The sequence below is a fragment of the Danio rerio genome, chromosome 20 (assembly GCF_052040795.2).
Source record: "Danio rerio strain M-AB ecotype USA chromosome 20, GRCz13ab, whole genome shotgun sequence".
NCBI classification, from domain to species: domain Eukaryota; kingdom Metazoa; phylum Chordata; class Actinopteri; order Cypriniformes; family Danionidae; genus Danio; species Danio rerio.
Window position 1 is genome coordinate 26,669,854 of NC_141040.1, and position 16,390 is coordinate 26,686,243.

Sequence of the window (16,390 nt, forward strand, 5' to 3'; positions counted from 1 at the left end):
CTAGGTTAATTAGGTTAACTAGGCAGGTTAGGGTAATTAGGCAAGTTATTGTATAATGATGTTCTGTAGACTATCAAAAAATAGCTTAAAGGGGCTAATAATTTTGACCTAAAAATGGGTTTTAATAAAAATTAAAAACTGCTTTCATTCTGGGCGAAATAAATCAAATAAGACTTTCTCCAGAAGAAAAAAATATTATCAGACATACTGTGAAAATTTTCTTGCTCTGTTAAACATTTGGGAAATATTTCAAAAAGAAAAAAAAATTCAAAGGGGGCTAATAATTCTGATTTCAACTGATGCTAAAATAAAACCTAATATACCTTAAAATAAAGTGTAACCCAAACTGCACAAAGTTTCATAGCAGATAACAAGCCAGTATTTATGGCAAGTAATATTTTTTCAAGCCATTAGCAAATGTTTAAAAAAACTTTAATGTATAATGTAAAAGTGACATAAAAAGTGTCATTTAAAATGATAAATATTTATTTAATAAATTAAACATTATATTTTAGACTTTAAAGGCCAGTGAAGCTAAAATGAAATCAATAGTTTTAAAACAAGCTGGGGAAAAAAATCCTTAAGTTTTTTTCTCTTTTTTTTTTCTCTTTCTGTTCATGTTATATCATGTCGTGGCAACCAACCGAGACAGGACTGCAGCTGGTTCAACCTGCCATGTGGTTTGTGAAGTCAGATGATATTCCTATGGTACATTAGCAGTCAAAGGTGTTGTTGAAAATCGCTTCCCATCATGATGCAATGACAACACCATACAAGAATTCTCTTTTTTGCGCACTGTCTCACTTTATATCTTCCATCTTTCTTTGGCCAGTATGTGAAGTAAAAAAGAGAACGCCTATTTTTTTGTTTTACAAATATTTGGGCTAAGGGTTCAGCATGGTTTTGATTTCATAATGTCAAAGGATAAAAATGTGTTTTGTGGTAGAGGCTGAGTGAGTCATGGGCCTTTACGGGAGTTCATTCTTGTTTCACCCAAAATGTACTCATTGTCCGATGTGAATGTGCTGGATATCAGACTGGTGTTAATTTCCTTAGAAAATAAAGCAACAGTGACCATCAGCATGGCTGAATTACATATATGCCTTCTGTGCAGTGTATGTTAAGTTTAAAAAGTAAGTTAATACTAATGACATCATTAAAAATTGCATTTAAATTACCTTTCAAATAACTTTATCTGAAAAGTAACTTATTTATTCAATCAGTAATTACCTGAATCAATCTAAAAAAAACACATAAATAAACATTCATTCATTTATTTTCAGCTTAGTCCCTTTATTAATCTGGGGTTGCCACAGCGGAATGATTCGTCAACTTATCCAGCATATGTTTTACGCAGCGGATGCCCTTCCTGCTGCAACCCATCTCTGGGAACCCACCGTATACACTCATTCACACTTATACACTACGGACAAATTAGCCTACCAATTCCTCATTACCGCATGTCTTAAGACTGTGGGGGAAACAGGAACACCCGGAGGAAACCCACGCGAACGCAGGGAGAACATGCAAACTCCACACAGAAACGGCAAGTGACTCAGCCGAGGCTCGAACCAGCAACCTTATTGCTGTGAGGTGACAGCACTACCTATTGCGCCACTGCGTCACCCATAAATAAACATATGCAATATATATTAAACTCTTAATTGACAAACAAGACCTTCTTATTCTCTTTTAAAAACATTAACACCGACCAGGGTGGGGCCAAGTCAGAGTTCTCACTCAGGTCCACCGAGCTCTGCATTGGTTGGGGTTATTCCACATTGAACCAAAACAAATGATTACAGTTGGCTTAAGATTGGCAATCAAAATTCGGGACATTGCAACCTTCAAAATCTGGGAATTAATAAAAACAAAAAACATTAACACTTACATTTTAAACAATATATGAATCAAACACAAAACATTTCAAATAAATGACACTAAATGTCATACATACAGCACCTTACATTCACAAACATTCCTAAAACTTTGCATTGTTTCTTAAGCATGCATTGTCAAAAAAATAAAAACCCAAATAAAACCTTTAGTTGAAATATTAAGATATTATGCAAAATATTGAAATAAATGGAAAAGTAAAATTTGGTACATTACTGGTTGTGTCTATCTAATGTCACTTTTCCTTTAAAAACATTGTATGCTTGTATTTTGCTGATAATTTTGTGATTTAATGATTTATGTGTTCAATATAATATACTGAAACCGACAGTGAAGCTCACTGTTGTTTTATATCTTGATCTTGATGATTCTTTGTTTCAACATTTCAATAATTCTCTGATCTCCTTCCATCTAATTTTGCACAGGTCCCTGAAGCAAATCTTAAAAAGTGAAAGAAAAGTGGCAGCCATATGCGCCATCATTTGAAGAGTTTGACAGTTGGCTTACGAGACCCACATTCATTTCTGACAGAATTGGGTTGTTAGTAATTAATGACCGTTTTGCTGAAGTGCGTTTTACACTGTATGTCAAGATTCACAATGGCTACTCTCATAGAACTGTTCACTTTTAAATGCAGATCCTGTCATTTAGGGTTTTGTAAACATTTGACACATTGCAGGTGTGACTCCATCCGATTCCAGTCACCCAAGTCGATGTCCTCCCTACATTTCCAGGCCTGCGTTTTAGAATGATTTTGTTCAATGGAGTTAAAGTGAGTTCCTCTTATCCAGGCATTCTGGCTGGGAAGTTACAGATTTAAATCAACTTGCTGGGGTTCCACTTCCTCTAACTCTTTGAGTTCCCCCAGATCACAGTCTAAAACATCTTGAGAAGTCATGAGGAAAGAGACATTCTATAAATCAAAGACATTCTAATTGCTTATCATTTTTCTTTTAACATTCTTGAGTGTGAATGTAAATTACAATCTAAGAAATGGTGATATTTTATGCTTAAAGGAGCCAGACCGTAGAATCTCGTGGGTATTCTAATCTACTTTTTTTTTCTTTTTCTTTTTTTTACCTGGTACAGTGTTAGCATGCATTCAAATTTGTCATTTGTGACAAATTTTATTGAGACCCTACCCTACTCTCATTCTGCCATACAGCTACGAGGTGCAGTCATTACATATTTGATCAAAAAAATTATTAAAGCCTAAAATAAGTTTTGTAACATCTATTCTGTCTTAGAAAAAAAAAACTTGGTTCCATTTTGGGTCCCACTTTATATTAAGCGGCCTTAACTAAAATTTGCTTACATTGAAATTAATGATTTGTTACAATGTATTTATTGTGTAAATGCATGTTTTGACATTGTACTTCTACTTGATTGTATACATGTATGTAATTATGTTGTTATTAGTTTCTGTAATTTCATTTATAATTATGCTGTTGACCAGCCCTTATACCTTAACGGGTAAGGCTTAAGGCAACTCTAAACCTTGCCATACCACCAAACCTGTCCCCAACCTGATCCTTAATAGCACCAGAAGTCTTCTGCAATACATTACGAACACAGTAAGTACATTGTATTTATTTTTTGATGCAATTAAGGTCATTTAATATAAAGTGGGACCCCATTTTTTCCTATATTAGAGAAATGAAAGTGTTAAAGTTGGCTTAGTTACAAAATCCAAACTGGTGTAAAACTATTTATTCAGTTTTAGTGTTGGCATAGATACTGCACTTTGCCTATGTAGTAGTGTTGTCACGATAATGGAATTTCGGTACCAATTGGTACTAACATTTGAGCGCTTTTGAGCGCATACTTTAACACCTCTGACTGGCCATCTTGTTCACATGCTCAACATGAATGACTGTAGTGATGTGGCATTCCCATCCAATCTAAATTTTATACATTTCAGAACCAATTGGTACCGAAACTCCAGTATCATGACAACTCTACTACAGTATATAGGGTAGTATCGTGTCTGTTTTCACAGAAGCACAGGTACAAACTTACTGAATGAACAAACTTATGTTGTGTGGCTTACAAGCAAGCAGTAAGCAGACAAATAATCTGCCCCTCTACCATGATAGACACAAGTTTTCCGAAAGGCCATTGATTTGCCAGCCGTTTACTGCAATCCACTTGATTAGAAGAAACCTGTTCCCCACTGATCTGGTTCCCCCCAATTTCTCAATTTCTGGAAATGATGAACCAGGGGTCCCTTTGCCTCTGACACCTTCGGTTTGCTTAGCTATGCTGTTCTCATTTTTCATGATGCAACAGTTGTTCATTGGTATTCAACAAGTATTCATTGGAAAGCTGCACATAACTAATGCCCAATTTCCATTGAGCAGTACAGTACAGTTTATTATAGTACAATATTATTAGGTACAAGTTACCATGATCAGACTTGCATTTCCACTGCCAATATTATTCTTCCTAGGTAGGCATGACAGAAAGTTGTGATGGATGTCATTCTTACTTGAAGAAAAAAGCTGTACTGGCTGTATACTTATATCATCATTTCCGTGTTGAAATTAAAAAAAAAATGTATATGCACAGTAAGTGCACGCAAATAGAGAGAGGAAGCGACGCCCCTTGTGCTTTTCATGTGTTTGCAACTTGGCATGTGGCCCATCGTCATAAGAAGATGACAAGCTTTGTTTTGAGCATAGACAGTATAACTGTGGGTGGAACCAAGCCGAAAAGAGAATGAATGAATGAATGAATGAATGAAAGTTTTTACTTGCATATTTAAAAATAGTGCATCCTTTGTTGTCATCTTGCTGGCTTGCACAAGTATGGTTTGCTATTTTAGTACTTCTGACAGAGGAAACAGAGATAAATGCGTAATGTAGTAGGCCGTACCAAACCGTTCTGCTCAGTAAAAATTAACCATATACGTTATGCTTACGCTCAACATTTTTACTTCTGTCACAGTGCAAAGGGCCCCTGGCTCAATTTAATTACATTTTTTCCAAGAAAGTATCATACAACACACTCCTTTATTTCTCTTCTGATGGACCATAGTTACCTCATTTGATGTTTCAGGTGGCCCATTCATGTTGGGATTGAAGGATGACATGCGGAGGCCTAGTGGACCGAGACTCCTTGTTTCAGTACTTAGGAATGTATTGTTTGCTTGTCATTGTGCTCTCAGGCTCAGAGGGAGGATTTTGTAGTTTTCAGATATGAGATTTTGAAGCAAGGCCAGTTCGGCTCTCTCTAGAGAAAGAAAGTGTGTTTGTGTTGGGCAGAACAGCTCTGCTGAGCTCAATGGGGACGTTTTTCATTGCAAATGAAATCCATCCTCAAGGTTATTAGATTTTAGAGTTTTCTAATACACACAAATGATAACACAAGCACGTAGTCGCACTAAAACTCACACGAACACACACAAGCATGTTGATATGTATCTCAACAGTCCATCCTTATGTAAACTAAGGAGTTTTCCTGTTAGCAGAGTTGTGATATCATCTCCTGTGGACAGATGGCACAATAAAAAGATATCATTTGTGGACATTTTTTGGGCTCGTCTGCACTTCACCATTATTTTGCATGCATTGTGGAAATGTAGGCTATGCTCCCCTCATAGGTTTTCTGTGTAGGTGCAGAGACCTACGCAATTAGCAAGAAAATGCCATTGTGAATTTTCTGATATTTTTCTCAATATATGAGTGAAAAAAATTTTCTTTTTTTTTCGTTCTTTTTAGTTCCCTATTTATCATTGTTCACCACAGCGGAATGAACCGCCAACTATTCCAGCATGTTTTACGTAGTGAATGCCCTTACAGCTGCAACCTAGTACTGGGAAACACCCATACACTCAAACATTCACACACTCATACACTTTTGTTTATTCAACTCACCTACAGTGGATGTCTTTGGACTGTGGGGGAAACCGAAGGAAACCTACACGAACACAGGGAGAACATGCAAACTTCACAAAGAAACGCCAACTGGCCCAGCCAGGACTCATACCAGTGACCTTCTTGCTGTGATGCGACAGTGCTAACCACTGAGCCACCATGCCGCATGTAGCTGATGTATTTAGTTTAAATGAAATGATATGTTATAATAAATAATATAATAAATATACATAAACCGTTTACATCATTCTCTCACACCACTTTTAATTGCCATTTTTGTTCATAGTTTAGTCACATCCTGATTAGACTAATGTAATTCCTTTCTGTTTGGCCTCCCTAATAAAACCCTTCATAAATTGCAACTGGTACAAAATGCTGCAACCTGTATTATCACAAACACCTCCTCTATCTGTCACATCACACATCTACAATAGCTTCATTGGCTTCCCATCTTTTTCAGAATTAATTATAAAATATTTCTTCTCACTTTTAAAGCCATCCACAATCTTGCTACTCCATATCTTACTAGCCTTATTCATATCGCCACACCTTCTCGAACACTCAGGTTTTCTTCTTCCATTCAACTCACTGTTCCCCCTCTCTGCCTTGTCACCATGGGGAGCATGCAAATGAAATCCTCCTGATCTCCGTAATCTAAACTCTCTTTTACAATTTAAATCTAAACTCAAAACACATCTGTTCAAAACAGCCTACTCTCTATAACTCAACTGCACATATGAACTGACTGTTCTTGCTGTCCTGTATGGTGATCTTGAGTGTTAAGAAAGGCGCCTTTAAATAAAATGCATTATTATTATTATTATTATTATTGTTATTATTATTATATAACCGATTACTACTGTGTAACTGATAAATCATTCAAATCTGGTTGTTTGAAAAATGGTATATCTGTATATAAGCAGGGCTCGAAATTAACTTTTTTACTTGGTAGCACCGGTGCTCCCAACTTCAATTATTTAGGAGCCCCAAAATAAATTTAGGAGGACTAGAAAAAATTTAGGAGCACCCACCAAAAATGATTGAGCACCGCTGCAAATTGCTTTTTAAGGGATTTATTGTATTTTAAAACAACATCAATAGGACTGACAAAAACCAGAAACAACTATCTAACTAATGCTGCGAAGACATTGATATTTGTGTGCAATAATTCCAAAATGAATGTCTAATAATTATAGAATATTAATGATGATGAAAATGACAATAATAGTAACAATGAATTACATTTCTCTTTATGATACTGCCTTGAATGTGCATGAATGTAGGTTATCTGCTATAAAAAGTCTGTTACTTTATGAAAAATAATTGTAGTTTGCATCAAACAAAAATGAAGCATTGCAATAAGAAATATTTATTTTGTACTGCTGTATTTATATGCATGTCAATTTAATAAATAATATTTCTGCTACAAAACAAACAAAAGATTATAATAAATCATTCAATTCAATGATGAAAGCTGCAAAGCAGTCATCAGTAAATAAATAAAAAATACAAATAATATACACCTCAAAAAAGAATAGACAAAAGAAAGAAAGTAAAGTCTCACTTCTATCACTCTTTAAAAGATTTGGTTTCAGTTTGTGTCAATTTAAAGGTCTGAGATTATCTTCATTTTTCTGTGTTAGTGGAAAAGCTGGCGAGTCAGCCGACCCAATTTATGAGCAGGCAGCGCAAGATTCTTGCAATGACCACCGGCGGAATACCGCTGTTTGTTATGAGACGCAGTTTCAGTGTAAACTTAGTAAAGGCGAGCTTCTTTGGCGATGGTATTAGATTTGACTTTTAGCGGACATTTGCGCTGAACACGCAGTGAATGCAACGCATGAGATTCGGGCGCCTTCTCCATGAAGCGCGTACTCGATTGATCTCAGCTGGTGGATCATTATTCACCACGTGACGTGTCATGATCGCTTTCATCTGCGCCTCAACTTTAGGTGGGGTTTGTAAACCTGTATGCTTTAAGTTTTTACTCTTCAGCCGTTTGCATTTCCCGTGGTCATAAAAGCTCCTTCCCTGTCATCTGACAGCGGAATACCTTGAGTGATTGACAGCTAATATGAACCAATATAGCGGCAGGGAAGAGCGATTCAGCACGTTTTTACAAAAAATCAAAACAGGTCGCACTACAACCATTATCTGCAGTCGCACTAATGCTCCCATATATATTATGAGGTCGCATAGATTAATTTTCGGGCGCATATGCGACCAAAACGGTCGCAATTTCGAGCCCTGATAAGTATATAGGTATATACGTTTTAAATTACTTTTTTTTCTATAATCATTTACTCTGCATTAGATTTATTCTTCTGCTGATAACAAAATTCTGAAAAATGTTGGTAACCAAACAGTTGGTGGGGACCACTGACTCTCACAATAGATAGCAGTCTTGTTATTAACAAGATTTGGTTGGTTGGTTGGTTGGTTGGTTGGTGGATGGATGGATGGATGGATGGGTGGGTGGTTTGTTTGGTTGATTTATTGATTGGTTGTATATAAACTATTGCAATACTAAAAATCATTTTTCAAAATCTGTATTATAAGTTACCTGTTGACCCATATATATATATATATATATATATATATATATATATATATATATATATATATATATATATATATATATATATATATATATATATATATATATATATGTAGACGGTATAAAGTTGCTTTAGCAAAAAAAGGCTTAAGTACAAGAAGACATTTATTCCCACTGCCATTGGCTTTTTAAATGGGATTTTTAAAATAGGATTTTTAAAATAATTGTGTAGGTGTATTTATGTTTTGTTGTTGTGTGTCAGCCTACTGTATATCTAAAGACATTTTTCTAACCCCTGGGATAAACAATACAGTTTACTGAATTTAACAATTCTTTAAAAATAATAATAATTAATTACAAATTCAGATTTTTTATAAATGATTTATTATTTTATTCAGCAAGGACACATTACATTGATTGATTATAAAACATTTAATATTAACAGTTTTATATTAATATGTATCAAATAAATGCTTTCTTTTGAACCTTTTATTCATCAAGGAATCCTAACAATGTGCATCGTAATTTATACAGAAATACTAACCAGCACAACTGTTTTTAACATTGATCATATGAAATATGTCATTAACCCTAAATCATCATATTTAACAACACTTATAAAACAATAAAAACTCTGCAAAAACATGCACACGCTTCACCTTTAAAAGATATTTTAGCAGATTTCATCCATAAATGGGCTCTGTAACTGAATTAAGCATTAGTTCAAGGTCAGAAAGAGTAGTTGCTCCCTTCAGACCTGATTTGCTAAAGAATTTGACGTGCGTACAAGTGGAAAAGAGTGTGGTGGAGATCTCTGGCATAATGATTGATGGTGTCATGGAAATAACTAAAGCAGAACTTTTGTAATTCCTGCTAGATAAATGTCACAGCTGTAGTTTGATAGATGCGATGCTACATTCTTAATAGTCTTAATAGTACTGATGAATGTCTCATCTCTGTTCTTCAGGCCTTAGGAGACTCAGACCTGGCAGGGGTTCTGAAACAACTTCTTCCCCTCATAAAGTCAAGTGAGTCTGGAACGGGTTCTGACCTGAGCATGGATGATCTTCTGGTGCTGCTGGTTTATGTGTACTCTGTGGCCAAAGAAGCCTGTACGGGTGGTTCTGAGGAGGAAAAGCAGGTGGAGAAGGTGGAGCAGGAGCTGATTGGTGCATTAACACTTCGACTTACTCGTGAAACCACATTAAGCCCTCTGGTGCAGGAGGTCACAGGTTAGTAGTGGAATACTAGTTCTGCATGATCGCAGTGCCATTATAATGAAATAATAATGTTCAGCTGCTAGGCTTCTGACGTTATCACATTTCCCACTTGTGATTATTTGCTGATGCTTTTGTCATGATACACTGTATTGTATTATTATGATATTGACCTAAGCTGCAACAATTATTATTTTAACAGGTGTATAATAACCCAAAAACACTCAGTGTATTGCTTTATTGAAAGTGAAAGTTGACGTGCGGCCCAGTATGGTGACCCATATTCAGAATTTGTGCTCTGCATTTAATGTGCACACACACAGCAGTAAACACACACACACACTGAGTATGTTTACAGGGACACCAATTATCTGATTTAATACAATTAAGACAATACTCTGATTAAAAGTCTATCATGTAAACATGAATTTTTGATTACCTTAACCTGATTATGGTCATAATCGAACTAAACAGAAATTGAATTAACACGTGGGGTTTGCCGACAATAGTTACATTATTGAAGTGCAGTACAGACATGTAAACACCTTAATCAAATTATTACCGTCTTGTAGGATTTTCACCGCATCTGCGGCAGCATAATCTATACGCATGCGGCTGTTTGACACTGTTCTCTGCACCTACCGAGTCAGTGAAGGACCACAGAAATCTGCATCATAAAATGTGAAGGTTTTTCCCCATACGGCATGCTATATCAAACTACACTCTTCCAGCAGTTCATACTCTCATCCAATATCTCGGTAGTCACGGGGGCATGCATGAAATATTCCTAAATGAAAGTGAAATTCAGTCAAAGTCAACAAATAAAAAGGAAACACCCAAAATTACATGAAACTAGAGGAAATGTGCATAGTGTGGTGACGCAATGACATTAATAGATCTATGTACCGTAATATGTAAAACAGGATCATGAAAGAAACGTTCACAAAGCAACTCATGTAAACACCTTAATCATATTATTGTTTTTTTCGGATTAAGGCAAATAATTTGATTACTGATGTCTATGTAAACTTGTCACTGTGAACACTCACCAGGATCAGTGGGCAGCCATTGCTGTATGTTGCATATACATGTTAAGAATAAATATTTATAAATATATGTTTAATAAAAACATATCAGCTAAGAAATTATAAATGCTCACCAAAGATTAATAAATGCTTTTGTAGTTTTCATAATTTAGTTAAATTAACTACAGAGTTATTTAACAAAAGCCATATAATTAGTGATGAATATTGTTTGAAAATAATTAGGCTGTTAAATCTTTAAAGCATTTGATGCTGTGATGAACAATCACTGTTGATAAAACAATCAAAATATTCTTAAAAATCACTCTTAAAGTATAATATAGAATGATATTTGAAATATAATTTAAACACGTTAGGAGTTAGGGAATTATAAAAATTCAGCTTTATTATGACTGCAACAATTACATACTAGAATAGAAAACAATTTAAATTGCTATAATGTTTCACAATATTACTGTTTGCTTGGTCAGCAAAAGAGAATTTGGTTTGCAGACTTTCCGTGTCATTGACACATATTTTTGCCATTTTTGATTATTTTTTTTAACATAACACAGTTGAAGTCAATTCTTTTAAAAATATTTCCCAAGTGCTATTTCATCTAGGTTTTTTTTCCCAACACATTTTTAAACATAATAGCTAATTTCTAATAACTAATTCATTTTGTTTTTAGGCAACTGATGTTACTTTACTTGACAATATATTGGAAAAGAGTGGTTTGTTCTGTAGCCAATCAAAAAAGAAAAAGAAAAAAGAAAAACATTTTATATATATATATATATATATATATATATATATATATATATATATATATATATATATATATATATATATATACTGTATGTATTTCTTGTAATGTGTGTATTTTATATAGTGCATTTATCGTGTATGGCTATCAGGGGCATCAGGGGCATCACCAGTGTGCTTACCACAGCCCAGATAGGTGGAGTGGAGAGACAGGGACAGTAATAGAGTCCAATTTGGGTGATTGGGATTATTGGGATGATTGACATGATGGTTAAGGGCCAATGGAGTAAAATTGGCTAGAACACTGGGGTTACACCCCTATTCTTTATGAGAAGTTCCATGGGATTTTTAATGACCAAAGAGAGTCAGGACCTCGGTTTAATGTCTCATCCAAAAGACGGCGCACACTGACAGTATGGTGTCCCCTTCACTATACTGAGGCATTAGAACTCACACAGACTGCATGTTGAGCGCCCCCTGCTGACTCCACTTTCAACAGCAACCTAGTTTTCTCATGTGGTCTCCAATTCAAATACTGACCAGTCTGCTTAGGCTCAGTCCTTCTTAGCTTCAGTGATTAAGGGCTGCAGTGTCATATGGCTGTGGCTGTCTTAAGGGGGCTAATAATTTTGATTATAAAATGTGGTTTTAAAAATGTTTTTTCATTTCAGCCAAATTTAAAGAAAACAAATAAGTACAGAAAAATATTATAGTAAATACTTTAAAAAATGTCCTTGATCAGTTAAACAGCCCTTGTGGAGTATTTGAAAAGTATTTAACATTCATAGGAGGGCTGATAATTCTGACCTCATCTGTATTTTCTTATACTGTAAGTTGCTCCAACAGACTTGTCTCTCGGTCACTGCACTGCATGTTAAAGTAAAATGAAAGGATGAAGAGAGAACTGGTTCAGAGCGACGATCAATCTGATGGTAGAGGTGAACAAGTTAAGATAAATAAGTGAAACCGCTCTGTCGTCTTTTGTCCTCAGGAATACTCACTCATACTCCATCATTCACACACACTTCTCTCTTTTAGGCTGGAGTCCACTTTGAAAGTAAAAGATTCAAATCTTTGATTTACTTTTTCCTCCAGCCTTCTCCTTTCCTTTTTTCTTTTTTTTTTCCCCTCATGCTCTCCCTCTCTTGGTTTAGTGACAGCTGATGGAAGCCATCTGAATCTGTGGCCCATATGAGAGCCTGTAAACCTGATTCAGCCTGATTTGTGACTGCACGAATGAACTCTGTACACTCATACTTTAAACCAGGCTTTAGTTTCTTAGTCATTTTCGCTAGCCGCCTCCATAATGTTGTGTTTTCAAGGTTACACGGAGGTTTCTTGTGTGCCGTGCATCTTTTGAAACATGACTACAAGTTAAACTTTTCCAACCTTGAGCGCTCTGCTGTTTTGGTATGTGTGTGTGCATAAGCTTGTTTTACTTGTGCTATGATTTGATGTTGTGCTAAAGTCAAATTCAAAGTGCCTATTAGACTGGTAGACACACCCTGAGAGTCGCCATCAGTGGCGGGCATTGGAAGCGAGTAATAGATGCTTTTGCCATGGTGGTCAGACTGGCGTGTGGTCCTCCATCTTTACCATGCCCATTCAAATCAGCGTGTGTGTGTCAGTGTGGTTGGAATAAGGGTTTTTAAGTTTTTACGAAAGTTTCCGTACCTGTGGGGTTCTTAGAGGAACAAGCTGGCATAAGGTTGCATTGCGATTGTTGGAAAGTATGTTGTAACTTGAGTGTTCTTCTGCAAGGTTGATGCCTATTATTCATTATGGACCTTGCTTAAATAGGGTATATTTTAGGGAAAGATGGAAAAAGATGTCCTGCTCTTGCTTTTAAACTGAAGCATATTTACTGTATAAATTTAACATGACCAGGATGGTGATGCATCAGCCAGTGCATCATTATGGAAAGCAAATGGAAATATTTGCTAATCTAGATGTTGCACAATGAAATGAATAATTGTACACATGACTTTTGGTGTAATACTTTATATATAAATATATAATTACAAATATAGGCTTAGTAGTGGCTCAGTGGTTAGCTCTGTTGCCTCACATCAAAAAGGTTACTGGTTCGAGTTCCGGCTGTATCAGTGGGCATTTCTGTGTGGTTTTCCTCCAGGTGCTCCAGTTTTCCCCACAGTCCAAAGACATGAGCTATAGATAAACTGAATAAAGTAATTTGGCTGTAGTGTATGAGAGTGTGTGTGTGAATGGGTGTGTTTAGATGTTTCCCAGTACTGGGTTGCAGCTGGAAGGCAATCAGCTGCGTAAAATATTATTATTATTATTATTATTATTATTAATATTATTAATATATTTTATTATTTATATTTTTATTACAGATTTTATAACAACATATTTATTTATTTTGTTTATTTATTATATACTTTTTCATTATAATATAGAATATCTCATTTTTTAAATATTGTTTTATATTTTTAAATAATAATATATTTTTGTCTGCTTTTTATAATATTGTTGTTGTTATAATGTATTTTATTTTAATGTTTAAATTAAATATAATAGCGTGTTTTTTTAAATGCAATTCTATAAAATTGTTTTGCAAATATACAGTTTTTTTTTCTTTAAATGCAAATATATATATATATATATATATATATTTGCATCTAAAGAAAAAAAAACTGTATATTTGCAAAACAATTTTATAGAATTGCGTTTAAAAAAACACGCTCAGTCAATTGCAATGCTTATTTTGATTTGGTTTTTAGTCAACCGTGAGTTTGCGGGGCCGTTTTCACTTTGCACTTCATGTTTCTGCGCCTTTCACTTTGAGACCCTGATTTGACAAGGGGGTGGAGTCAAGGGAACCTAGGTGTTAATGGCAGGCCCAGACCTACTGGGCTGTATTACTACCTCAGTGATACTGTGTCTCCAGGTGATGACATCGCTTTAAGGAAGGCAAACAGCCTCGCAAACTCATGCAAATCAAAATAAGCATTGCAATCGACTGAACAGGTTTTGTAAAGACAATGCTATAAAAAATGTTTTGCAAATATGCATCTTTTTGCAATTATTTTAGGATTTTTTGCACTGCTTAATTTTTATTTGCAGTTTTTTTTTTTTTTTTGTTTGCAAAATTTATTTTATTAACCCAAAAATGAATTTTGTTCAGTTTTTATTTCTCAAAACCTAATTTTCCCTTTGCAGTTTTTTTTATTTTTGTTGGCAAATTTTATTTTAATAACTAAAAAAATTATTTTTGCTTTGCAATTTTTAAAGATTTGCTAAATATTAAACTTTTTTGTTCAAATTATTTTTTTTTTACTTTTTTAAATTATTACTTTTTTGTATCAAATTTATTTTGAAAGTATATATGGCCCTAGATTGACTTCAAAATAATGTAATGCTCAGTTTATGTTTAATTCTATTAGTAGAATATTAAACAATTACATTTTCTGTTATACAAAAATATATATATATTTTACTGACAGAATTATACTTTTTTTCTCTCTCTCTCTCTTTCCTCCTTCACTCTAGCCTTTCTTTTCTTGTCTTGCATTAATGAAGAATGCTTTGGCTCTAGTGAACTTCCTGCTCTGCTCGGCCGAGGGGCCCCTCTCTCTCTCTCTCTCTCTCTTTCTCTGTCTTTAAAAGCTTATGACTCTTTCATATAAACACTGGCCTGCCAATTACAGTGCCAATGCACACCAGGTGTGTCCAGGAACATGTACGACCGCTCATTGACAGCTATTTGTACGTTTAAATGGTACTTCAGAGCGAATGAACGTTTATATGTGTGTGTGTGTGTGTCTGGACTCACGTGTGATGAAACCTTTACCATATGTTTTCATCGTCAGTGTAACAATCAAATTATTCAACAATACAAGAACGTGCAGCTGCGGCTGGTGTACTTGTACTATGTGCTCAGTAAAATATATATCGATTGTGACATTTACTTCAATTACATCGGTCCGAAAAGAAAGCAGGCTTGACTTTATACGCGCACACACATATATTAACGTGCACTCAGTCCTGGTCAACACTAGAAACACTTTGCCTGAACCCTCGTTTCAAATCCGTGGAAAATCAGAGAAGACTGTCATAATGAAAGTCACCCACTCACATGTAAACATATTCACAGAAAGCTTCAATAACAGGACACACAACCCTACACAAATACACAGCAGAAGAGCCTGTCTGAGCAAAACACACACTGATGCGGAGGGCGAGAGAAGTTAAAAACACACTCAGAGATGCGTTTGCTCCTCACAGATCTGACGAATTACAGAGCGTCTCCGGACGACACAATTACAGACGGGGCTAATGGTGTAAGTGCTGGTGTAACATTCACAGCTGCCTTTCATTATGTGCGTCGTCCTGTTTACCAACATCAGCTGTGCAGTCTGACTGTCTGTCTGTCTGTCTTTATCTATTTATATTTTACAAGCGACTTACAAGAAGCACTTTAAATCATCAGAGTAGCAGTATAAGTTACTAAATCATTCATTCATTTTCCTTCAGCTTAATTCCTTATTTATCAGGGGTCGCCACAGTGGAATGAACCGCCAACTATTCTGGCATATGTTTTACACAATTGATGCCCTTCCAGCTGCAACCCAGTACTGGGAAATGTTACTAAATCAGCAAACCAAAATTATTATTATCATTTTTACTCCAAGCATATAGAGAGGAGAGAGTGTGACCTGCAGGTGGTTTGTCTAGCCCACTCACCTGCAGAGCACACCAAGAATTGGAAGATGTTTTAGAAAGATGGAGCAATAGAGAGTTAGAGAGTGTGTAGTGCATATAGAGAGGAGAGAGCCTGTAACTTACAGTACAGGTGGTTTGTTAAGCCCACTCACCTGGGGCCTCGTGTACAAAAACTTGCGTTGAATTAATACTAAAACATTGCGAACGGACAAAGCTGTAAATGTACGTACGCAGTAAAAAAATCAGATGTATGAAACACTGTGTACACGGAATCCCACGCATATTCTCTTTGTACATCCAAGTTAACGTGAAATTGAGCGCAACATGCACGAGCGCAAAACCCCTCCCTGCTTTCTCCCCCGAATGAATATG

General features: G+C 35.4%; 1 protein-coding gene and 1 long non-coding RNA gene across 8 annotated transcripts in view; both read left to right on the plus strand.

The window, feature by feature from the left end:
* scfd2 (sec1 family domain containing 2) overlaps positions 1–16,390 on the plus strand; it is a 267,076-nt gene that overhangs the window by 92,349 nt on the left and 158,337 nt on the right. For all 7 annotated transcript variants that reach the window (XR_015518043.1, XR_015518042.1, XR_015518041.1 and 4 more), the window contains 1 exon segment: positions 9,296–9,560. Coding sequence is in view for 4 of the 7 variants with exons in the window: in XM_087297871.1 (XP_087153997.1) it covers positions 9,296–9,560 (265 nt within the window). In the remaining 3 variants the exon portion in view is untranslated.
* Positions 131–4,519, plus strand: LOC147839158 (uncharacterized). Its single transcript, XR_015518405.1, has 2 exons — positions 131–1,593; positions 1,677–4,519. It is a non-coding gene; the product is annotated as an uncharacterized LOC147839158 (long non-coding RNA).